The sequence below is a fragment of the Ranitomeya variabilis genome, chromosome 1, assembly GCF_051348905.1.
Source record: "Ranitomeya variabilis isolate aRanVar5 chromosome 1, aRanVar5.hap1, whole genome shotgun sequence".
In the NCBI taxonomy this organism is placed as follows: Eukaryota; Metazoa; Chordata; class Amphibia; order Anura; family Dendrobatidae; genus Ranitomeya; species Ranitomeya variabilis.
Window position 1 is genome coordinate 408,393,022 of NC_135232.1, and position 27,279 is coordinate 408,420,300.

A 27,279-nucleotide genomic window follows, 5' to 3' on the forward strand; every position below is an offset into this window, starting at 1 on the left:
GATAAAAGACAAGGTGTTCAATAAATACCCTTATTTAGCAGAAAGTATGCAGAAGTCGTAATTAGAATAAAATTCTACTTTTTACGGGTGCGTACAAAACTGTATGTCAAGCACAATAAGTGGAGCCTCGGTGGTAGATTTACGGTACCTACCAAAACAGTGCTGTAAAAACGGCAGGACTTATTGAATCAGGGTACCCGTACTTAAGGTACACGTTGTTTCCGAGAGCAAATGTCCTTTTAATGTAAAGCAATTAAATGTTACTTATCTCCTTAGTCCTGTATTATCAGCTTGTAGGAGAGTTTTCTGAGCGCACTGTCCCGGCCGGTGACAGGCGCTCGAGGTGCTTCGTTAGTACTAAGCAGCAGATTGCAGGACCTGCGTGACGTTCGGGTCACGTGACTAGCCCGGTCACGTGGTGCCCCTGTATGTAGTACGGCGTGTGAGAAGAGCCAAAAACCTGCAATCTGCTGCTTAGTACTAACGAAGCACCTCGAGCGCCTGTCACCGGCCGGGAGTGTGCGCTCAGAAAACTCTCCTACAAGCCGATAATACAGGACTAAGGAGATAAGTAACATTTAATTGCTTTACATTAAAAGGACATTTGCTCTCGGAAACAACGTGTACCTTAAGTACAGGTACCCTGATTCAATAAGTCCTGCCGTTTTTACAGCACTGTTTTGGTAGGTACCGTAAATCTACCACCGAGGCTCCACTTATTGTGCTTGACATACAGTTTTGTACGCACCCGTAAAAAGTAGAATTTTATTCTAATTACGACTTCTGCATACTTTCTGCTAAATAAGGGTATTTATTGAACACCTTGTCTTTTATCTTAGTTGAAACTATATACATTCCCCTGAAACTGCCTGTCTGAATTTACAGCACCAGCCAGCCTATTGCATACCAGCAAAAAAGGTAATCATTCATAATAACCTTTTGTATTTTGGGGTATCTTACAAGTGCATATATTCAAGCGCAGGTATTACCTTATATACTTGAATATTCATTTCTCTTTAGCAGCGGGCACAGTTATAGCTTTCCTGCCTCTGTGACCTGCTGCTCTGCTGCTCCCCCTCCATCTTTCTGGAATAATGACTCGTGTATAAGCCGGCGTTTTCAGCACAAAAAAATGTGCTGAAAAACTTTGCTTATATACGAGTTGTGATATATGTGATGCAGTAACCCCTGTAACAGGTAGGGGGCGCTGCATGGTCTCCCCGGGATCTGCACGGAGTTGTATTGAGGCCGTGAGAATTGACCTGCAGTGATGTCAGGATCACGTGACCAGTCCATGTGATCCATTACTGTGGGTGTGGTTACAGGTACATAACGTGACCAGAGTGTGGGTCGCATGTTCCTGCGTGGTTCCAGTGTTTGGACCTGAAGGGTCCAAGTGCAAAATCCCTGAGGGAGTTCCTGAGGGCTCGGTGTGTTCCTGTGTTGGAAGCCTGAGAGGAGGCTTCCTGGAAAGCACCTGCTGGCGTGGGATGTCCTAGTAGGAGGACCGGATCCTGGAGCAGTGCACAGTGGAACTGGGGAAGCTGGAGTCCTTCGGTGAGGTCTGGACTGACTACTGTATGCCGGGCAGGCAAGTTGGGGATCCCTGTTAGGCAGCTTACCCAGAAGAGTGTTAATGGAGTCTGGGGAAGCTGGAGTCCTTCTGTGAGGTCTGGACTGACTAGTGCGTGCCGGCCAGGCAAGTTGGTGATCCCTGTAAGGCAGCTTACCCGGAGGTGCGGACTGGCAAGGAGTCAGCAGGTGGAGCCGGAGCTCCCGTCAGGTATCGTACAGGCCGGTAGTGCTTGTGAAGTTCTATGAACTGTGTGGTCTCCCTTGGGAACTGGTTAAGGGAGGACCAGCGTGTTAGTAGCCGTGAGGCAAAGCTGTACACTGAAGTGTTAGAAGCTGCAAGTAAATATCACCAGTTGGTGCCTGTTGTGTTTCATGTTATGAACTGTGCGTAATCCGGTTTATGAGGCTTAATAAACCGCATGGACTGCTTTGTTTTATGAACCCGTGCCCGTGTGCTTGAATATCGCGGCCAAGTGAGTGTCCCCCAACACTCTCAGTAAGAGAAACCTTAAAGAGTACATACGGTAATTATCTAAATCATATTTTTACATCAAATGAAAATAACATGAAACTTTTGGACGAAATACAGTATAACTAAACAGGGGACATGAGAAGGACAAATTCACAGGAACCATCCGTTTCTCCGTGAAAATGCTTTATATAAAAGTGATGGCCACAATAACGGTTTTCATGAGCCAGTAAATAGATAATGTTTAGTGGGAGTTATAGAGTAATATACACAGACACCACCATAGTGGTAGAAAGAAATGCTCAGCCTTGGGTTATAAACCTTGGAGCTGTCGTCCTTACCGCCATACAAGTATACTATACACATGTTCTGTACTACATATACTGGATCATATCATTTGATATTGAACCACATGTTGTATAGTGTTCACAAATATTAAGGTCATTCCTTCTTTCCCTGGAAGATACACAAACTAAAGTGGATTCTAGATATGTGTATTTCAATCATGAACCCCTTCAACTTACTTTAAAAGGCAATGCGGAATTGTAGTTTTCTGGAATCTCCCATGACAGCAATACTGATGTCTTCATCACAGCTTTTACATGAAAATTTTTTGCGAACACTGCTGGAAAAGTAAGAAAATTGCATTTGCACTATTCTTTGAATGATTATACCTGTCTTTCCTGGCCATATCATGTGAATTTCAACAATTCTGACATGAGATGAAGAAACAGTTGAATTATGAAGACCCTTTGCTCTGCTTTATTGTTCTCCAGATTGTTATCTTACCTGAAAGTGTTATACAGGAACTAGCGAGATTAAACCCAACTGAGTGCTATGAAAACACATTAAGTTCCATGTACATTACCTTATCCTCTAATAAAGTGAGTTGTCCCATCAGGATAGCTACCATTCCTGCACCCTGATTTCCCAAGAAAAGATAATCCTCTAAGGAGAAAGCCTTAAGTAGACAAATCCTACCTTGATCTACTGGGAGCGTTCTGAATTGGACACTTGGACTAAAAGGACCAGGACCCTTGCTGGTATGAGCACGTATTTTAACATCATAAAAGGTATCAGGTTTTAGTGCAGTGAGAGTCACGGTTGTGCCAGCAGGAACAATAGGAACTTCGAATGGATTATATGGATTGTTGATATCCCTGTACAGGAGGGTGTATTTTATCATTACACCATTTCTTTCTGCTAAGATGGGAGGTTGCCAAGTTATTTGCACTGATGTTGATGCCATGCTGTCACAGTGAAGATTTTGAGGAAATCCAGTTGGACTCTCCTCTGGAATAGTAATTTCTTGGATGTTTTCTTCCCCAAAGCCCACTTTATTTCTGGCTGATAATTTAAATACATATGAGGCTCCTTTGTGGATTTCCTTGGCAGTAAAGTGGTCTTCTTTTTCTGAGAACTCTAGAATGGTGAGAATGTCTATATCTTTACGACCATACTTTAGACGATAACCCATGACTGGGCCAAAGGTTTCTACTGGTGGATACCACTGAACGAGAGCAGTGTTCATCTGAGTGTGGTTGATAACAAGGCGAGGTCTACCTGGAACTGAAAAAAAGCCATTTTAATGCACTGACTATAATAATACTCTTATCCCATATATGAAAGAATACATTATAGGACAGATTTAGGACAGGACAGGACTCTTCTGTAGGAGTTCTTAAAAATCAATTTTATTCAAAAGAATTTAAATAAAAAATACTCTTTATTTTTGTTTTTCACTTTTTTCTACTTATTAGAACAAAAAATAGCATGTTCTGCTAAAATGTTGAAAAATGTGTGCAAAGATTTCAAGCATAAACACAATCACAATCATACTCCCCCGGAAGAAGCAAGACGCGAAACGCGCGTTGGGGCTGTCAGGACTACACGTGCAGGTTACGTATAGCTTTCATTATTCATGCCGGTATTACAAGTTTGATAGTGGGCATGGTGCCTCTTACTAGCCTCTTATTTATACTACCACTATGATCCTAGATAGAGTATTGGCAGAAATATTAATGAGCTCTTTAAAGCACTTGGCACTTTATTTTATACATCTATAGTTCCCCTGTGCACTGATCCAGGCATACTGTGGTAAGGGGAGAATCCCCACCATGAACTAATGTATAGTGAAACCAATGGACATTTTTTGATAGGAACTATATATACTTACCTTTTTTTTACTCTGAGTGTCTTTTTGAGCATATATATGACTGCTGTATGGGGCCGTGCACCTGTGGTCTCAGACTGTATGTTGTTCCCCAGAGGATGGCATCATATCACCTTTTTTATATGAATATTTATTTATAATGTTTGTGTCAATTAACCTTTAATAAAATCTATCAGCTTTTAATACCGTGACGGTGCTTCCATTGGTTTTTTCTCTTGTTGGTATTTACAATCACAGGGGGGGACAGGAATAAAAGTCACAAACAATTATTAAATGGCCACCATCATCTGGAAATCTTAAACCTTACCCACAATGATGAATATATATATATATATATATATATATATATATATATATATATATATATATATATATATATATATATATATATATATATATATATATATATATATATATATATATATATATATAAGACAAATGCACATAAAATAGACTTTAAAAAGGCACAAATTAAAGAAAAACAGTCAAAAAACATCTGCCATTTCACAAAAAAGGCACAAATGTAATAATGAGTCAGGCACTATTGGATAGATTAATCAAACTTTTTATGCCAAATAAGTGGTGCAAGAGCTTTGAAGTGTTACAATAATTTGTGCAAAGCAGAGTTACGCAAAACTGTTGACACTTTTCGCGCTTTCAATCAGGTCTTCTGAAATGGGTGGAGCTGGAACGGGGTGTGGCCAACATCCATGCTGGCATTTTGCCTGAATTCAGAACGTCTTGCACTTCATCAAGACTAGAGCATGCGCTAAACTTGATGATTTGACCTCTATGTATGTGGATAACTGTGCACATTACAAAACACCCAAAGTCTGCCACAGCTTGTTAGAACATTTTTAAAGGCTTGTGCATTATATATATATATATATATATATATATATATATATATATATATATATATATATATATATATATATATATTTATATAGAAATCTGCATGAAATGAAATATGTTTGAACAGCAATTATCAAATATTTTGTCAGTCAAATGTGACTTAATGTCCTGCCGTCATACTCCATCTCTCCTGGCTGGCTGACTGATCTCATTTAAAAAGCTAAGACAGGCCCCTGCTCTGTTTGAATTGGAAAAGACAGAGGTGAGGGCTATCATAAGTATTAAAATACACCAATAAGTCCATATTTGCTTATGACACACTTGGCCTTTAAGAGTCTATTCAGTGCAATACGGAACAGAGACACCCCACCTCCATGACTACTACTTCTTAGAAATTTGGCTAGCTCTCCTGTGTAAAAAACAACCCTAGATATACAGTTATATGATAAAGTTTGGGCACCCCTATTAATCTTAAGCTTAATGTTTTATAAAAATTGGTTTTTTGCAACAGCTATTTCAGTTTCATATATCTAATAACTGTTGGACACAGTAATGTTTCTGCCTTGAAATGAGGTTTATTGTACTAACAGAAAATGTGCAATCTGCATTCAAACAAAATTTGACAGGTGCATAAGTATGGGCACCTCACCAGAAAAGTGACATTAATATTTAGTAGATCCTCCTTTTGCAAAAATAACAGCCTCTAGTCGCTTCCTTGAGCTTTTAATGAGTTCCTGGATCCTGGATGAAGGTATTTTTGACCATTCCTCTTTACAAAACAATTCCAGTTCAGTAAAGTTTGATGGTTGCCGAGCATGGACAGCCCTCTTCAAATGATCCCACATATGTTCAATGATATTCAGGTCTGGGGACTGGGATGGCCATTCCAGAACAGTGTAATTGTTCCTCTGCATGAATGCCTGGGTAGATTTGGAGCGGTGTTTTGGATCATTGTCTTGCTGAAAGATCCATCCCCTGCGTAACTTCAACTTTGTCACTGATTCATGAACATTATTGTCAAGAATCTGCTGATACTGAGAAGAATCCATGCGTCCCTCAACTTTAACAAGATTCCCGATGCCGGCGTTGGCCACACAGCCCCAAAGCATGATGGAATCTCCACCACATTTTACTGTGGGCAGCAAGTGTTTTTCTTGGAATGCTGTGTTTTTTTGCCGCCATGCATAACGCCTTTTTGTATGACCAAACAACTCAATCTTGGTTTCATCAGTCCACAGGACCTTCTTTCAAAAAGAAATTGGCTTCTCCAAATGTGCTTTGCATGCCTCAGCTGACTCTGTTTGTGGCGTGCTTGCAGAAACGGCTTCTTTCGCATCACTCTCCCATACAGCTTCTCCTTGTGCAAAGTGCGTTGTGTAGTTGACCGATGCACAGTGACACAAGTTGATGCTGCAGCTCTCTGGAGGTGGTCTGAGGATTGTCCTTGACTGATCTGACCATTCTTCTTCTCTGCCTTTCTGATGTTTTTCTTGGCCTGCCACTTCTGGCCTTAACAAGAACTGTACCTGTGTTCTTCCATTTCCTTACTATGTTCCTCACAGTGGAAATTGACAGGTTAAATCTCTGAGACAGCTTTTTGTATCCTTCCCCTGAACAACTATGTTGAATAATCTTTGTTTTCAGATCATTTGACAGTTGTTTTGAGGAGCCCATGATGCCACTCTTCAGAGGAGATTCAAACAGGAGAACAACTTGCAAGTGGCCACTTTAGGTAGCTTTTCTCATGATTACATACACCTGGCTATGAAGTTCAAAGCTCAATGAGGTTACAAAACCAAGAAAAGTGCTTTAGTAAGTCAGTAAAAAGTAGGTAGGAGTATTTAAAACAAGAAAATTATAAGGGTGCCCATACTTATGCACCTGTCACATTTTGTTTGAATGCAGATTGCACATTTTCTGTTAGTACAATAAACCTCATTTCAAGGCAGAAACATTACTGTGTCAAACAGTTATTAGATATATGAAACTGAAATAGCTGTTGCAAAAAAAACAATTTTTATAAAACATTAAGCTTAAGATTAATAGGGGTGCCCAAACTTTTTCATATAACTGTATATGCCCAATATCTTGTACTCCAGTCTGAAGGAAAAAAAACCCAAGGGTTAAAAGAACATTTTACTAGAAAAAAAAATGTCTGCATTTAATTCCTCTTCATTACAGGCAAAATAAATAATTATGTGTAGTCTTGGTGTTATGGTCGTCATAATGATAACGTCGGATTTAAAAATGTATTCTAATCTTGCTGTTTTCATCCCTTTTTTCATCTGGGACCTGTAACAATTCATCTACTTGCTCGATCTCTCGTTTTCTTCATAGCTGATATTTGCCCTATGCGAGTATTGAAAAATCTGGGAAGGGGTAAGGTTAGAGAAAATAATTCTAAGCTTATTCTTGTTTTGCGTTCTAACTAATATTAAAGCCAATGGAGCATAAGAAAACTGAGAAAAGTCCAAAGAAATGGAATAATAACTCCTTTAGGTTTCTGGTGAAGAGATTGCTAGAAGCTGTCACTAAATTATATATGTCATAAATTGCTTTTATTCTAGCGGCAGCCCTCACATTGATGACTATTTTTTTAACCTTGATTGGTGGTGCCTCTAAAGGAAATAAGAAATACAGCCAGACTTCCAAAAGAATTGAATCAGGAGAAAGCTTGCCTTATTAAAAAGAAATAACCTCCTCTACCTGGAGGCAAAGTGAAGTGTGTATCCTTGATATTTGGAGCCTAGTGTGCAGTAAAGTACATGTAGGTAGACCTTATTAAATTGAAAAAAAAAAAGAAAATGGAGATAAGCCACTCGTCTCTGCACGTCTAAAGAATCGAACCATTACTGGTGATACAATAAACTGTGTTACAACATGGGAAATATCACTGGATGTACAGTGTGGTCTATCTTACAAATGATTTCTTTATGGCACATGATGTAATGGTGCATTATAACTGATTTCACGGTTAAAATAGTTAAATAAAAAAAAATCTGATATTCTTCAAAACCCCCCAAAATGACCATTTATTTTAGTGTTTGGTTACGTTACTTAGACTTATGGTGAACTTTAGGGTATAAAACAGTTTTACAGGGGACCTGTCATTAGATTTATGCAGCTTGAACCACGGGCAGTATGAGGCAGAGCCTGGCCACGTGATTGCAGCCAGGAATGTTTTGTGCAACATGTCAGATAAACCATCATTCGAAAAGAAGGCCGGGCAGTATAGGAAGAGAACTGACTAGTCCAGTATGCCCCCGCCCTGCTCCTGTTAATTATCAGATCTCCCATATGTGCACATAGGGGGAGATCTGTCAATCACTTGGAGTGGGATGGGGAGAAGGCGGACGGAGTCCGAATTAGTCAGGTCTTTCTCTATAGTCCCAGGCCAGCTTTTCATATTGTGCTTTCTCTGAACGCCGCAAGTTCTAACCCATGCTTCCATTGATCAGCCAGCATGAATTTAATGACAGGTTTCCATTAAAGAATTTATTAAAAATGGCATATGGACATCATGCAAGCAGGTCCCCTGCTCAGGAGCCAGAGTAGTGAGCTGCCAACGTACAGTGATAATTATGCTAATAAACTTGGGACCTCAATATAATGACTATTTTCATATTAGAGGGGGTTTCCTTAATAAGGAGACAACCCTAACAGCACTGAAAAAAACCCTACAACTTATAAGAATACTACATTACTTAAAGTGGTTGTTCACTATTTGACTGCAGACTTGTGAATCCTCACACAGCACGCACTGCATGCAGTGAGGATTCGCAGGTGTCAACATCGGTAATGAAGGTCATGTGAACTCAAGTATGAGATATTCATAATCATGGTCAGAATCCGACAAGACCGTTTTCGTCCTCATGCAATACATTTGCACTGAGCGAGTCGAAAACAATTTAGTCTGGTTGTGGCCTGGAATATTAGTATTGCATACTTATGGTCACATGACATGATCTCGGCGCTGACACGAGTGAATCGTCAAAGCAGGCAGTGCGCGCACTGGGAAGGTTCACAAATCTGCAGTCACATGTAGTGACTGCAGACTTGTCACGTAAGACCAGACAACCTCTAACTGATAATTTTTCTGTGACAGTGTATAAAAATGTAAAGGAGTTAGGTGAGAGATGAAGAGTGAGAGCTGTTCACGCTGGTGACATAGATGAATCCGTTGCGGTGATTAAAAACCAGTGGGTGCCATAGCTGCTGGTGATTGTAGCTGAAAGAGGAAAAAATTAGGGTAGCTTTCGGCACAAAGAACTGGATAAAATAAACTTCCATTTTTTATCCAGTTGGTTGTGCCGTAAACTACCCTCGTTATTTCCTCTGTATAAAAATGTGTCACTGTAGAAAATTAACAGTTTGCCGTAAAATATACAATTTGCTGAATTGATAAAAAGATAACCCCTGACTATTAAATCTTCATTTAACTATTATGACTATCCACCTGATAATGTTCTTCTAAAAAGTAATTTAATCAAATTATACATAATCATAAAAAGATAGGTAAAAAAGAATTGAGCAGAGGCAGTAAAATATAGCCTCCCAATTTCAACAGTTCAGGTTGAGATCACATCTCATCTACCAATTTTTGGGGTAACTTTTTTGTGAATTAAAGCAGTAATTTAAAAAAAAGCTGCCGAAAGATTCAACTCCTTACAGTTCCTGGCTCTTCATGACACAAAATACAAGCTATGAAATGGATATCCGCATACACTTGTAAAAACATGACTTGATTGAGACAGCAAATTTTGGATTAGGAGAGATCATTTCCTACGCGCAAACGCTCAATGACTTATGGGATGTGTCAGGACGGATTTCCTTTGCACCTTGACACTTTTGGCGTGAGTAACACACTGACGTGAATCACATGAGGATACCGAACATATGCTTCATCAATGAAGCATTTGCAGCTGGAGTGGTAATGCACATGCCTGACATTCCTGCACTCCATTAGTACTGCGGCTCCAGGACCAGGTACACACTTATTCCCTATAGCAGATAAAATCCATGAATCATAAAGACCTCGGATCACATTTCATAGGACTCAGCCATCTGTTCAACAAATTGGGTTCATTTTGTCTGGGATGGTAAACAAGTCCATACTATAGATCAATAAGACGGATGGATGTACTTTTTAGTAGATGGAGAAGGTCTAAATGTGACAGCTGTGTCTGACAAGGATTAAGTATTAAGAGGATCACCTGCACCACTTGTAGTCACAACTTTCGGCTTGCTCCGAGCCCCATCTCCTTTTGTGGTGTAAGCTGTCACAGTGATGGCATATGCTGTTTCGGGCTGCAGTCCAGAGATGATCATTTCCTGAAATTAAGTGCAGAGGAAAGCAAAAGTCATTCTCCGAAGTCCGCGAGCCATTATATACGTGAACTCACGTCTGTCTTTCTTTCCTCTTATCGACACGTAAAATATTTCTATTACCCGAATAGTAAATACTAAGAAAGGGGAATGTCTACATCAGCCTAGCATGTCCTTTATTGCTATGTATTTTACATACGATATACTGTACATACTGCCTATACTGATGCCCATAGTGGATTTATAGAAAACCTGTTAGCAAATATAGTATGAGAAATATATATTTTTCTATTTAAAGGGGCATTTGCTATATTTATACAAATTATATTTGTAGGTAGAATATACTGTAGATGAGTACAATTGGGCGGATCGATTGGCGCGAGTCCAGTCCATTGGATCAGTAGTCTCTGTTCACCGGAATGAAGGAAGGCTTGTATATTTTAGTATCGGCTTTTAATTAGCTACGCTTAGGTGACATTTTCATTGCAGTGTGACGCACATATACTAGCCCAGATAATCATGAGGATACCATGAGGTAAGAGATTCGCAAGCCTATCGCCCAGCATCCAGAGACTACTGACCTGACCGGCGGTCCAGACTCCTGTGAATCGATCTGACCAACTCTAGTGGTAAGACATTAGTTACCTGAAATTGTCATTTATATAATGTACTCATACTATTTTTATAATGGGTGAGGTTATAATTGGGCTTTTCTGGCCCAAAGTAATATAAATATTTCTGAAGAAACAATAGTCTCTGAAAAACAGAAATCTATTGACTCAATAGAAAATTTAAAGAGTAACTGCTGTTTTAATTTTTATTTAATAAATCAATAGGACTCAAGAAAATAAGCAACTTTGTAATATATCTTATCAGATAAGTTTGCTTCTTTCTCCTCCTGGACTGATCTTTCACATTCAATTCATGGGTAATTCCACTGAAATGACAGCTACAGTTCTCCATAGAATTTTATGAGCACCGACTGCCATCACTTCTCTCGGTAATGGGATGTGTTCATTGAAGATAGATTTTACCAGTGAATTGAGAATTTTGAGAAGGAAAGAACAGTCCGGGAGAACGAAGCAGATTTCTCTGATAACACATGTTAAAAAGTTTCTTATTTTCTTGTGCACTCTCGATTTATGGCTTCCTACTGTTATAAGTATAATTGTAAAGCTTGGTACTATATTTGCATACATATGATTTAAAGAGTAACATCCAGCTCTCTTATTTGATGGCTCCATAGAATTAGGGAGACACTGAGTTTTGGAACATATACATTTCCTAACGGCCACATTGTCAAGGTGGCCATAATTCAAAAAAATTGAGCAGCAGAATATATATATGGGGTCAGGAATATATCATTTTAGATTTTTTCAAGCAGTATTTTATATAAAACATTGAAAATCTTGCTAATACTTGAAAACGTCTGCGAGTCCTGCTGTCAGTACCACACACAGTAATCGGCAGCTTTTCCTGAATGAATTTTGAGTCTACTCAATTAAAAGTTAACCTAATTGGGAAATCCACTATAAATTATGATCAACTCCTCTAAAGAAATAGCATAATGGGATTCTTTTTTATGTGTTTTATATGGTTATCTTAATGTTTTTAGAAGTTTTTGCAAATATTCCCCCATGTCTGCTTTGAAAAACGGTACATTTCTGGGCTCGGCGGAGTCATGCAGAACATACGTAGCTAAGCCTCGAGTACATGAAGTACAGGTATATGACATAATATAACAAAAATGCATAAATAATATATACGGTAATATCACAAGTGACAGGAATGACAAGCTCGGTTTGCCCTCTGAAAGGTTGGCCAATCCACATTCTATCAAAGTTGCAGCACAACCAAAGCAACATTAGTAGCAGCCATTCAAAGGACAGCCATTCCAATAGATTGCCGTTCTTGATGTTGAATATATATATACTTTTATTACTTTTTTACAAACATACACAACATGCCAAATGGAAATAGTCAAACAAAAAACCAATGTGGATTGTTAGTGCATGCATCTGTGCAAAGAAATAATACACACGGCACGCTAAAAAAAAAAAATGACATTTTACAGCCAGCAAATCCGCATTACTCACATGTTCAGCAGTATCATCATATTCCCACTGTTTAAGTAAAAAGTTGGAAAGAAAATAAAAAAAAATTCATGAAGAACCATTTACGCTGGGGGTCCATCTAACTTTTTTAGGTCCTTCCAAATAATATGAGTGTTAAAATGATTGATGGTTGTATAAAGCCTAAGCGGATTTTATAGATTTGGAGGTATATGGGTGGATATAATATATGTGAGTCCACAAAATACCTCCATTACCATCAGCTATGGTCTGACGCCAATGGGAAGGGAAACCAGAGGTAAAATCTAATTCAGTGCATCTTTCTATCAGGCTACAGACAACCGTCTTTACAATGCATTTTATACAGAAACGATCCAGCCTGTTGTAAGCTGAATTCTTTAGATTTATAGAACTAATCCTCCCCAGCAATCATTCGCAATTCTGCTGCAAATTCACACGGCTCTCTTCACAGCAGAGGACTTTACTGCTATTCGGAAATGTTAGCCCCCGCAGGTGAGATACGGTACTAATGTCTGAGGGTCTAAAGCATCATTCAGGTCAGATATTTCTATATGATCTATCTTCAATGTTTGAGTTTTCAATAAACCTGAACTATCAGCATAATGCTTAGCGGATTATCAGATTTATACTATGTTCTTCCAAGTTCTTTGGCTGAGAACCATAAAAAAACTATGTTCCAACCACATGTGAGTATGGCATTTTCTTGTTTGTTGACCGATATCTAAGGATGACTATGGAGAATGTGATTTCTGCTTTCAGCTAAAGAAAGTACATTAGAGAATGCCACACACTGCTTTCCCTGGGCTTCTATAACTCTTTCATGCTTGTACTCATTCTTATCTTAAATAACCAGATTTCAGCAACAATTGAAACATTGTGCGGCAAAATTTCCCCTAAAACGTTGCTAGCAACAGTTAGCAAATACTAATCTCACCAAAAGGTAAAGCAAAAAGCAATGTATCAGCCAATTAGGATATAGGACAGGAAGATCTTCTGGAATTATAGTGCGCAAACAACAACGGTGTGTCGTGTTGGCTCAACAGAGGGTCAAAAATATCACTAGGGGTCATAGATGGGTATCTTTTAGTTTAAAAAAAATGTTCTAAACCAATATGTGCTCAGAAGTCCCCATTAAGAAAGCCACATAGTAGATTTAGAATAATTTTGTGTAGTTATTAGTGATAAGCGAATATACTCGTTACTCGAGATTTCCTGAACACGCTCGGGGGTCCTCTGAGTATTTTTTAGTGCTCGAAGATTTAGTTTTCATCGCCGCAGCTGAATGATTTACATCTATTAGCCAGCATAAGTACATGTGGGGGTTGCCTGGTTGCTAGGGAATCCCCACATGTAATCAAGCAGGCTAGTAGCTGTAAATCATCCATCTGCGGCACTGAAAACTAAATCTCCGAGCACTAAAAAATACTCAGAGGACCCCCGAGCGTGTTCAGGAAATCTCGAGTAACGAGTATATTCGCTCATCACTAGTAGTTATGAATCACAATTTTCTCATTATTATGTTACAAAAAAATACGGTATGTACATATGTTTGCAGTAGAGCAAACTAAGGGTGTGTGCACGTGCAGGTTTTTCTGCAGCAAAAACCAAAGTGTTGACAGGAAAAACATTGTGTAAAGCTAGAGCGTTTTTACATGTTTTTGTGTGCGTTTTTAATGTTATTGTTTGTTTCCCGTTCACTTGAACGGGTGAAAACCACTGCAAAAACGCTGGAGGAATTGACAGGCTGCAAATTTTTTAAAAAAACCTTCATGGGTTAAATCTGCAAGGAGATTCAGAAATCTCATTCAATTTACTGCTACTGTAAAACACTGAATTTATTCACTAGCAAAAAAGCACAAAAAAACCCAGAGTGTGAACAAACCTTAGCATGAGTAGCTGCCAGACATTTCTGAAGTTATTTGACTCCAGGGAACCAATAGTAACCAAAACTGTTATATCATGGCACAGTGCAACTACAGTTTCTAAAAATGGGTATTAAGGGTGTAATGGAAATCATTATACAAATATTAACCTGTCTTCTAAAAAAAAGCTGTAATCACTGTCAAACTGTAAAAATGCTAGACAGTTGTTTAGAAAAATCTGTATGGTTGCAAAGATAATACTATTAATCCTACAGCACTGGGACTTAATCATATACAGTATTTCTAAATAAAGAGAACTACACATCCCTGTTCAAATGCCAGGTTTTTGTTTTGTAAAAAAAAATCTTTTTTTTTAAATGTCACCTGTAATTTGTACAAATTCATTGCGAAACAAATACAATATTGTGGTTGCATAAGTGTGAACACCCTCTTATAATTGGGGATTTGGTTGTGTTCAGAATTTGTCAATAACATACTCATGTTAAATAGCAGTCAGTACATATAAAGTTTAGCAGTTCTAGTAAGATTTTCATGATATTTACTTAGTAGCATTTTACAGCAAAAGCCACAGTCTGTAAACAGCTTACAACACAGCAAAGGGATCTTACTACTGAAAATGATCAGTCAAGTGAAGCATACAATAGAATTTCCAAGGCATTAGATATACCATGAACATCGGTGACTTAAATTTGGCACAACAGTGACATTGCCTAGAACTGGATGTCCCTCAAAATTGATTACAAAAAATGAAAACATTTGGTCTAGAAGGCTATCAAGAAAAAGCTTGCAGCCACATTTAAGGAACTGCAGGAATTTCTGGCAAGTACTGGTTGTGTGCTGTATGCAACAACAATCTCTTGTATTCATCATGCGTCTGTCCTGTGGGGTAGGGTGGCAAGATTGAAGAACAACAAAGCCTGGTTATGTTTTGGCCAGTACCTACATGAAATCTAACAAAAGCATGTTTGAAAATGTGTTTTCATCTGCTGACACCAAGGTTGAACCAGAAGTCTAAAAGGTATGCTTGCTGCAAAGCCAACACTGCCCAGCACCAAAAGAGCACTATACTCAAAGTAAAGGATGGAGGAGGCAGCATTATATTTGTGTTTCTTTTTTGCCAACTGAAACTGGTTCTTTAGTTAAGGTTGGGCGGAATTGTGACTAGTTCCTAATATGAATCAGTTTTACAGCAAACCCTTCAGGTCTCTGCTAAAAAGCTGAAAAAGAAAAGAGATTTCATCTTTTACCATGAAAATGCCACTAAGCATACCTCCTAATCAACAAAAGAATAGCTTTGCCACAGGAAGATTAAGGTTTTGAAGGGCTCAGTCAGAACCCAGCCCTGAATCCAAGTGAAAATTTGTGGGTTGACCTGAGGAAGCTTGTACACAAGAGATGCCCTCGCAATATGACAGATTTGGAGCACTATTGCAAGGAAGAATGGGCAAAGATGTGTCATGCTGATAGAACTTCTGCTCAGAAAGACTGAATGCTGTCATAAATGTAAGGGATATTTCACAAAAGTATTAGTTGGAAAGTGTGCATATTTATGCAGCCACAGCATTTTGGTTCTTTACTTTCCTTTTTCCACCTGAAAAGATTTCACTTTGTTTCTAAATTGAATTGTACAGATTATTGGTGACATTAAAGGTGGGTGGAAATATTTCTGAAATACTGTTTATAGATATCATTTTTTTACATGACCAAAACTAAACTAAAAAATTAAATGGACATTATAATATAATATATACTGTCGATTTACGAAGACAACACAACCTGTAAAGTGCAGCGTCTTGGAAGTATTTCAGAAATCTAATATAAAAGCTGAATGTGTGTGTGTGTATATATGTGTGTATGTATGTATGTATGTGTGTATGTCCGGGATTGGCATCTGCACCATCGCAGCTACAGCCACAAAATTTTGCACAGTCACGCATTTGGACCCTGAGAGCGTCATAGGCTATGTTGTGAGGCGAAATTTTAACCCCGCGCTTTCCAATTCACCAAACAATTTTGCCCCTATCTACATAATGGGGAAAAAGTGAAAGGAAAAGTGTTGGAGGCAAATTGACAGCTGCCAGATGTGAACAACGGGGACTTAAAGAGTGAGAGCGATGGCGCCAAAGAGTATATACCGTACAGTTGCTAAGGTGGGGCCCCGACATGGGATACTCACCACACACGGGGATATGAACACACACACAAAATGCGCCACACACTACCACATGCTTGAACACATATACCACCCTCAGCGCACATTTCACCACACATACACCAACCTCGCCACATAAAAGTCGAAACACAAAAGTCGCCACTCAAAACTAACCATGCACAAAATTCGCCAAATGCAAAACTCGCCACATGCAAAACTAGGCTCACGCAAAACTAGCCACACGTGCAAAACTCACCTCATGGAAAACTCGCCACACGCAAAACTTGCACACGTGGAAAAATTGCCACATGCACAAAAGTTGCAACACATGCAAAAGTTGCCTCACACAAAACTTGCACATACTCAAAAGGCACCACACATAAAACTCGCCATGCGCAAAACTTGCTGCACACAACTTTCTACACTAAACTGTCACATGCAACTCGACACAAAAAAAGTTGCTACACGCATGTCGCCACGCAAAACTCATCTCACAAAAGTCGCTACATGCATGTCGCCACACGCAACTCAACATACACAACTTGACACATGAAACTCGCCCTAAAACACACACAAGTCTGGTATTATCCTTCAAAAATAAAAACCTGATTACTAAGCAGACAAACTACAAGAGCAACAAATGTACCATATAGGAAATACGGCAGCTGTCAGTCACATGACCTGTTTATTATGTGTATGTGTGAGCTAATATATACTGCCAGGGGGTGGGCTTCCTGTTGGCTGGGGATTTGTCAGGCTGCCAATTTAGCTTACAAATACTGAGGTAAAAATACTGACCAAATAACGTGTGAACAAGGTCTAATACAGGAGGAGATGACATACAGATACATACTATATACAGGAGGAGATGACATACAGGTATATACTATATACAGAAGGAGATGACATACAGGTATATACTATATAGGAGATGACATACAGTTATATACTATATACAGGAAGAGATGACAAACGTATATACCATATACAGGAGGAGATGACATACAGGTATATACTATATAAAAGAGGAGATGACACATAGGTATATAGAGGAGGAGATGACATACAGGTATATACTATATACAGGAGATGACATACAGGTATATACTATATACAGAAGAGATGACATACAGGTATATATTATATACAGGAGGTGATGACACATAGGTATATACAATATACAGGAGGAGATGACATACAGCAGGTATATACTATTTACAGGGGAGATGACATACAGGTATATACTATATACAGGGGAGATGACATACAGGTATATACTATATACAGGAGACGACATACAGGTGTATACTATATATAAGGGAGATGACAAACATGTATATACTGAGGGGAAAATGAGACGTGTGAGGGGAAAATGAGAGGTGTGAGGTGAAAATGAGAGGTGTGAGGTGAAAATTAAAAGGTGTGAGTGCAAAATGAGAGGGAAAATAGTGGAGTGATCGGAAAATGACAGATGTGAGGTCGAAATGACAAGTGTTATGGGGGAATGAGAGGAGTGAGGGGGGAATGAGAGGAGTGAGGAGGAAAATAAGAGGAGTGAGGGGGAAAATGAGAGATGTGAGGGGGAAAATGAGAGGCGTGATGGGAAAATAAGAGAAGTGAGGTGCTATAACTAACCACAGATATTTATTATGCCCAGGCAGTGCCGGGCTCTCCAACTTATATATATATATATATATATATATATATATATATATATATATATATACACAGTGGGGCAAAAAAGTTTTTAGTCATTCAGCAATAGTGCAAGTTCCACCACTTAAAAAGATGCGAGGCGTCTGTAATTTACATCATAGGTAGACCTCAACTATGGGAGACAAACTGAGAAAAAAAAATCCAGAAAATTACATTGTCTGTTTTTTTATCATTTTATTTGCATATTATGGTGGAAAATAAGTATTTGGTCAGAAACAAAATTTCATCTCAATACTTTGCAATATATCCTTTGTTGGCAATGACAGAGGTCAAACGTTTTCTGTAAGTCTTCACAAGGTTGCCACACACTGTTGTTGGTATGTTGGCCCATTCCTCCATGCAGATCTCCTCTAGAGCAGTGATGTTTTTGGCTTTTCGCTTGGCAACACGGACTTTCAACTCCTTCCAAAGGTTTTCTATAGGGTTGAGATCTGGAGACTGGCTAGGCCACTCCAGGACCTTGAAATGCTTCTTACGAAGCCACTCCTTCGTTGCCCTGGCGGTGTGCTTTGGATCATTGTCATGTTGAAAGACCCAGCCACGTTTCATCTTCAATGCCCTTGCTGATGGAAGGAGGTTTGCACTCAAAATCTCACGATACATGGCCCCATTCATTCTTTCATGTACCCGGATCAGTCGTCCTGGCCCCTTTGCAGAGAAACAGCCCCAAAGCATGATGTTTCCACCACCATGCTTTACAGTAGGTATGGTGTTTGATGGATGCAACTCAGTATTCTTTTTCCTCCAAACACGACAAGTTGTGTTTCTACCAAACAGTTCCAGTTTGGTTTCATCAGACCATAGGACATTCTCCCAAAACTCCTCTGGATCATCCAAATGCTCTCTAGCAAACTTCAGATGGGCCCGGACATGTACTGGCTTAAGCAGTGGGACACGTCTGGCACTGCAGGATCTGAGTCCATGGTGGCGTAGTGTGTTACTTATGGTAGGCCTTGTTACATTGGTCCTAGCTCTCTGCAGTTCATTCACTAGGTCCCCCCGCGTGGTTCTGGGATTTTTGCTCACCGTTCTTGTGATCATTCTGACCCCACGGGGTGGGATTTTGTGTGGAGCCCCAGATCGAGGGAGATTATCAGTGGTCTTGAATGTCTTCCATTTTCTAATTATTGCTCCCACTGTTGATTTCTTCACTCCAAGCTGGTTGGCTATTGCAGATTCAGTCTTCCCAGCCTGGTGCAGGGCTACAATTTTGTTTCTGGTGTCCTTTGACAGCTCTTTGGTCTTCACCATAGTGGAGTTTGGAGTCAGACTGTTTGAGGGTGTGCACAGGTGTCTTTTTATACTGATAACAAGTTTAAACAGGTGCCATTACTACAGGTAATGAGTGGAGGAAAGAGGAGACTCTTAAAGAAGAAGTTACAGGTCTGTGAGAGCCAGAAATCTTGATTGTTTGTTTCTGACCAAATACTTATTTTCCACCATAATATGCAAATAAAATGATAAAAAAACAGACAATGTGATTTTCTGGATTTTTTTTTCTCAGTTTGTCTCCCATAGTTGAGGTCTACCTATGATGTAAATTACAGACGCTTCAGCACAAGGAGTCAGTTCTAATGCTAATCCAGAACCATAGGCATGGAAACTAGTAAATATATCAGCTGTAGCAAAGATTTACTTCACTTAGGGAAAATATTCAGCCCTACTCCTGTTTATAAATGATGTGGCTTTTACTGGACTTCCATTTTCCATTACGCATAACAATTACAATTTAATGTATTAGGCAATTCCAATATATGTGAAGGGAACGTATCAGGTCCTCCAAGCACCCAATCAAGGACCATGACACATTAGAGTCCTCTTTCCAAATTTTAGTAATATCTTTTTAGTCCCAGGCCAAACTTTCAATGTGTGCCGAAATAACTTCTATCTTGTGAATTTGAATATGCAATCACTGTAACTTAGGAATAGCGCAATTTCATTGGCTGTAATTAGATTTCCAGGGTGTAACTGACATCTTTCCTTGCTGGCCAAGTCATTTCAGTACTGCTGTAAATCTCAGGCATGAGCACCACATCATCTCCTAGCGTCTATTCCTAAGCATACACAGAAAAGATACCGTATATACTCGAGTATAAGCCGACCCGAGTATAAGCCGACCCCCCTAATTTTGCCACAAAAAACTGGGAAAACTTATTGACTCGAGTATAAGCCTAGGGTGGAAAATGCAGCAGCTACCGGTGAATTTCAAAAATAAAAATAGATGTTCCATACCGTTCATTATGGCCCCATAGCTGTGCCATATAGTGCTCTGCACCATTCATTATTGCCCCATAGCTGTGCCATATAGTGCTCTGCACCGTTCCTTATTGCCCCATAGCTGTGCCATATAGTGCTCTGCACCGTTCATTATGGCCCCATAGCTGTGCCATATAGTGCTCTGCACCGTTCATAATTGCCCCATAGCTGTGCCATATAGTGCTCTGCACCATTATTGTCCCATAGCTGTGCCATATAGTGCTCTGCACCATTATTGCCCCATAGCTGTGCCATATAGTGCTCTGCACCATTATTGCCCCATAGCTGTGCCATACAGTGCTCTGCACCATAATTGCCCCATAGCTGTGCCATATAGTGCTCTGCACCATTATTGCCCCATAGCTGTGCCATACAGTGCTCTGCACCATTATTGCCCCATAGCTGTGCCATACAGTGCTCTGCACCATTATTGCCCCATAGCTGTGCCATATAGTGCTCTGCACCATTATTGCCCCATAGCTGTGCCATACAGTGCTCTGCACCATTATTGCCCCATAGCTGTGCCATACAGTGCTCTGCACAGTCCATTATTGCCCCATAGCTGTGCCATACAGTGCTCTGCACCATTATTGCCCCATAGCTGTGCCATACAGTGCTCTGCACAGTCCATTATTGCCCCATAGCTGTGCCATACAGTGCTCTGCACCATTATTGCCCCATAGCTGTGCCATACAGTGCTCTGCACCGTCCATTATTGCCCCATAGCTGTGCCATATAGTGCTCTGCACCATTATTGCCCCATAGCTGTGCCATATAGTGCTCTGCACCATTATTGCCCCATAGCTGTGCCATACAGTGCTCTGCACCATTGCCCCATAGCTGTGCCATATAATGCTCTGCACCATTGCCCCATAGCTGTGCCATATAGTGCTCTGCACCGTCCATTATTGCCCCATAGCTGCTGCTGCTGCTGCAATAAAAATAATAAAACACATACTCACCTGTCTTGCTTGCAGCTCCTCGGCGCCATCTTCCCGGCGTCTCTCCGCACTGACTGATCAGGCAGAGGGCGGCGCGCACACTATATGCGTCATCGCGCCCTCTGCCTGAACAGTCAGTGTGGAGAGACGCCGGGAAGATGGAGACAGCGCCCGGCGTGTGGAACGCGGAGAGGTGACTATGTAATACTTACCTGCTCCCGGCGTCCCTGGCTCCTTCTCCCGGACAGCTGGTCTTCGGTGCCGCAGCCTCTTTCTCTATCAGCGGTCACCGGCACCGCTGATTAGAGAAATGAATTATGCGGCTCCGCCCCTATGGGAGGTGGAGCAGCCTATTCATTTCTCTAATGAGCGGTCCCACGTGACCGCTGTACAGGGGAAGAGCTGCGGCACCCGGAGACAGTGTGACGGGCAGGGGGAGCGCCAGGAGCGCCGGGACTAGGTAAGTATGCCTCAGCGCCCTCTCCCCCTCACCCGCCAACCGTGACTCGAGTATAAGCCGAGGGGGCACTTTCAGCCCAAAAAATTGGGCTGAAAATCTCGGCTTATACTCGAGTATATACGGTAGATATACTCTCCAGGGCATCATCATCACAATATGCATGAACAATAAGAAGAAATAATCTAATACTGACGTCAGACTAGTGCAGGATAAACATCACCCTAGACTAGTCGAAGCTCATTTGACTACTACAATTGCTGAATTAAAAGTTGTTTTCCAATATATATGTTTAGAATACATGAAGAGGGTTCTAAAGTGCTATGGTTGATGTTTGCGAAGTTTGGAGGACCTGACAGTTTCAATTTAATGCATACATACCAAAACTTTCACAGTCAATAAATGGTATATGAGTACAAACTACGGTATCTCAAATCAAATTGCCACATTTTTTGTACCTTGGGGGGATACTAGAATGTAACTTTTTATCATAATTACTAAATTAAAAAAAATACAAAAGACAAACACCAATTGTGATATTAAAAAAAGCCTCTGAGGACACAGTATTGTACCAATTCTCACTCTCACTCTTTCCCCTACCTTACAGCAGAGGTTTGCACACTACACCTGCACAGATGGCACCCCCACTCGTCGGCGGCTTTCCCTCCTAACTAGAGATTGGCGAACCCGAACAATAAAGTTTGATGTCCGTATTGAACACCTACTGCTCGGGCACGGACACCGAACATGTACTTCACCAGGACGTCAGTATTACCATTCGGGTTGCAGGTGTCATCTAAATCCATGATGTTCTGAATGAACACTGAAGTTACCATGTGCCTCCTGAGGAACTTAGATCATGGGAGGGAAACTCGTCGACGCGATGCTGATCTAACATGTTCAAGCTAAGTTTTATATTGAAATTATCAGATTGCTGATTTGTTTGGGCATAGTGCAATACAGGCACGATTTGCATAGGTTGGTATAGGAAATATGCAGTGGCAGTGACTTGGAGTCAATGAGCTCTAATTGGGTTCTTTTTTCCTTGACATCTATAGATTAACCGCTAGCATGTTCAGATTTGGTAATGATATATCAAAGCAGGGTATGACCAATAAATAAAAAATAACTTTTAATAAATATAGCTAAAAAATTGGTATAACCAATTACATATGAAAAGACTCACAAGGAAAAAATTCCCAGAGCACGGGAATCATAAAATGACCATCTAAACCACACAAGTTTGTCAGTCTTCTTTAAGGAGAGAAAGTGCGCTCCTATACAGGAATATATAACAAATATACACCACCAACCGCATATAATTTGTCCCCATCCATCATACGGAGATGCAGTAATTGTGCTTAGTGTATAATAATTGGAACGATCTCACCTCAGGGTTTCCGGGTAAGACCTCTCACGTCAACAGCATCTGGAAAAGGGGGGGCTTCCAACTCTGGCCACACACATACCCATCCACGCTGTTTAGAAAAATAGCTTTAACCCCAAAGTACCGACCACATTTCCCTACGCGTTTCATTGTATATAACTCTTCAGGGGAAAATAGAATATAGTCCCTCCAAGTTAGTGGGGGACCTGCAAAATGGGGGGATATAGGCAATCACTGTATCACAGCGTTGCTCGTGCTTAAATAGCCCGCCCAGTATTACCTGGGCCAGACCAAATGACGTAATGTGCTATGCGTCCCGTGTGGAACGCAGCTCCTGGACCGCACGCGTCACTTCCGGCTGCGCGTGTTGTGAGGGTTGCTATGGTAGCGCGCCATCCAATCACATTGCAGACCGTGGGGCCATGCGTATCACTTCCGGTATACTGCCCCTGTCTAGGTAACTATAGCAGCGCGACGCCCGACCATATCTTCAGGTACAGGAATACACGCTATGTGCCACTTTTCCGGAGTCTCAAAACACCGTTGCATCTGCCTAGCTAAAGATTCAACTGCCGTGTTATATCAATAAGAAATATATTAACCCCTCCATAGTTACCAAATATGCAAATTTCAGCATATTGTACCATTCATACAGGGTCATTTCTCAAACCATTATCATTAATCCTACCATAACCTTCCTTTGGAAGGGAGGATAATAGTCACAGGCATGTGCTGGCTATCTCTCGCAAGTGGGGACAAAAGTACAACCTAGGGCCGGTAGATACTTGAGCCCATGCAATATACTAAATTTGTAAGGGAGTCCCATTATGGAACAAAAGAAATCAATCATAGGTATTTGATTATTAAATTTATGAGAGAGACTGTAAGGAGAGATGGGGGGGGGAATTTTTGAAGGGGGAAGATGTATAGGATTGGTGCACAGAAAAAAGGTAGGCAGAAAAGGACAGTGTAATGTATATTCCCAATATCCCTAACCATGCTCCTATCATCACCTGCCACTCAAGTGGAAAAAATCTTTTGTGAGAGAGGATAAGAGGATGTGCAGAGATATGGATATACCAGACACATTACTAGCAGATGTTAGATTTTTGTATGATTTGGCAGATTCAACCCCAGAAAACACGGGGAAGGGCCCTTTTACTAAACTCAAACGTAAAAGCAAAAAAATGCCCCCAGTACAGGGTGATCGATTGGCAATTGACATCTTTGAGGAGCTGGTGACCAGAGATCTGGAGAAACTTGAAAAGGAGCCAATGGGGGGGAGGTATAATTTATCTAGGCTAGAAATGGAGACTCTAAAAGGCTTAGAGAAGGACCCCAAGATCATAATGAAACCCTCAGATAAAGGGGGGAACACAGTGGTCATGAATCATGAGGACTATGTAGACATGTGTGAAATGATCCTCAAAGACCCAGATAATTATGAAAAGATGTCCTCAAACCCCACCTCATTATATAAACAACAGCTTAAAGTGATCCTAGATGAAGGACTAAATAATGACCTGATTGATAAAAATGAATTTGAATATCTTCTTCCACAGTATGTATCCAACAGTGGCAACATTCTATTGCCTCCCAAAAGTCCACAAGGGTTTAGTCCCACTCAGGGGGAGACCGATTGTCTCAGGAATCAACAGCCTCTGCCATCATGTGGGAATTTACCTTGATGAGGTCCTTAAAACATATGTTACATCATTGAACTCATATACAAGAGATTCAATGGACCTATTAAGGAAAATAGATGGGTTAACTTTGGAACCGGAGGCCCTCTTCTGTAGTATTGATGTGGAGGCACTTTATTCCTCTATAAGGCACAGGGATGGTTTAAAGGCAGTAGAGTATTTCATCAGAAGCAGGGGTCAACAATACTCGGGACGTTTTAGATCTTCTTGAGTTCTGCTTAACAAAGAACTACTTTCTATTCAACGGCTCCACCTTCCACCAGCTCAGGGGCACCGCTATGGGCAATTCCTGTGCGCCCGCATATGTGAACCTGCTCCTGGGCTGGTGGGAGGAAACTGAGGTCTTTGGGGACTCATTTGTGGAGGAACAGGCTAACATAGCCCTTTGGTCCCGTTATATAGACGACGTGCTGTTGATTTGGAATGGGGATGTTGGAACCCTGACTAACTTTGTGGCCAAATTAAATAATAACCAATTGGGTCTGTCTTTCACTTTTGAACACCATAAAGAAAAATTACCGTTTCTAGACCTTTACATCCAAAAAATGCCAGATGGACATCTGGACACCAGGACTTACAGGAAGCCTACCTCAACGAATGCCCTTCTCAGGTGGGACAGTCAACATCCAGTACCCCTGAAGAAGGGCATTCCTAAGGGCCAGTACCTACGAGCTAGACGTAACTGCTCCTCGGATGAGGAATATAAGATACAGGCAGACGATCTACAAACACGGTTTTTGGCCAGAGGATACCCGAAAGGCATCCTAAGGAAGGCATATAATGAAGTAAAGGGCATTAACAGGAACAGTCTACTGGTGCCAGCTCCAAAAAGAGAAGAGACGCCTGTCTGTAGGTACATCACCACTTATAACAATGGGGCCCAAAAGATACGGTCAATATTGCAAAAATATTGGCCCATTTTGAAAATGGATGAGGACATTGGAGAGATGGTGGGGGAACATCCGCAAATCACCTTTAAAAAGGGCAGATCTGTTGGGGACAGACTTATACACAGCCACTATTCTTCGCCGGTAAAGGACACATGGCTCCCAAAACCACCAAAGGGATGTCACAAATGTAGTGGGTGTATAGCATGTCCGGTAATCATGGTGGGACCGAGATTTCAGAGTGGAGTGACAGGGAAAGAATATGAAATCTACCACTTCATAAATTGTAGGTCCAAAGGAGTGATTTACAGAGCAGTCTGCCCATGTGGCTTGGAATATATCGGCAAGACGATATGCGAATTTAGGAGACGCGTAGGGGAACATTTGAGGGACATCGCCCTGAACAGAGATACACCCCTGGCTAGACACATTAACATTGAGCATAATGGTGATAGTCGAGGTCTCAGGTTTATGGGGATTGATAGGATTGGTGCACCTAAGAGGGGAAGGAATTGGGATCAAATGCTACTACAATGTGAGACAAGATGGATTTTCCGCTTAAAAACACAAGTACCAGGAGGCTTGAACGAAATCCTAACATACAGCTGTTTCCTGGAGAATTAGGTCAAGCAACCAAGATATAATGTGGTCTCTTTTCTTTCTTCCCCCCCCTTTTTCTTTCATTAGGGTTTAATAGGACCATTAACAGGGATAGTCGTCGTGGAATGGGGGCGCCATTCTTGCGTTTTTTCTATCCTAGGGTGCCAACCTCCATAGGTCAGGCAGGTGATGATAGGAGCATGGTTAGGGATATTGGGAATATACATTACACTGTCCTTTTCTGCCTACCTTTTTTCTGTGCACCAATCCTATACATCTTCCCCCTTCAAAAATTCCCCCCCCCATCTCTCCTTACAGTCTCTCTCATAAATTTAATAATCAAATACCTGTGATTGATTTCTTTTGTTCCATAATGGGACTCCCTTACAAATTTAGTATATTGCATGGGCTCAAGTATCTACCGGCCCTAGGTTGTACTTTTGTCCCCACTTGCGAGAGATAGCCAGCACATGCCTGTGACTATTATCCTCCCTTCCAAAGGAAGGTTATGGTAGGATTAATGATAATGGTTTGAGAAATGACCCTGTATGAATGGTACAATATGCTGAAATTTGCATATTTGGTAACTATGGAGGGGTTAATATATTTCTTATTGATATAACACGGTAGTTGAATCTTTAGCTAGGCAGATGCAACGGTGTTTTGAGACTCCGGAAAAGTGGCACATAGCGCGTATTCCTGTACCTGAAGATATGGTCGGGCGTCGCGCTGCTATAGTTACCTAGACAGGGGCAGTATACCGGAAGTGATACGCATGGCCCCACGGTCTGCAATGTGATTGGATGG

At 40.7% G+C, this 27,279-nt stretch overlaps 1 protein-coding gene across 26 annotated transcripts in view; it reads right to left on the reverse strand.

The window, feature by feature from the left end:
• Positions 1–27,279, reverse strand: part of PTPRD (protein tyrosine phosphatase receptor type D) — a 2,959,440-nt gene that overhangs the window by 137,791 nt on the left and 2,794,370 nt on the right. For 6 of the 26 annotated variants that reach the window (XM_077249189.1, XM_077249203.1, XM_077249192.1 and 3 more), the window contains 4 exons: positions 12,494–12,520; positions 10,286–10,403; positions 3,026–3,613; positions 2,569–2,669 (listed from right to left, as the gene is read on the reverse strand). In XM_077249189.1, the coding sequence (XP_077105304.1) occupies positions 2,569–2,669; positions 3,026–3,613; positions 10,286–10,403; positions 12,494–12,520 (834 nt within the window). The remainder of the gene's footprint in view (positions 1–2,568; positions 2,670–3,025; positions 3,614–10,285; positions 10,404–12,493; positions 12,521–27,279) is intronic. The other 20 variants (XM_077249210.1, XM_077249209.1, XM_077249206.1 and 17 more) reach the window with 5 other exon arrangements.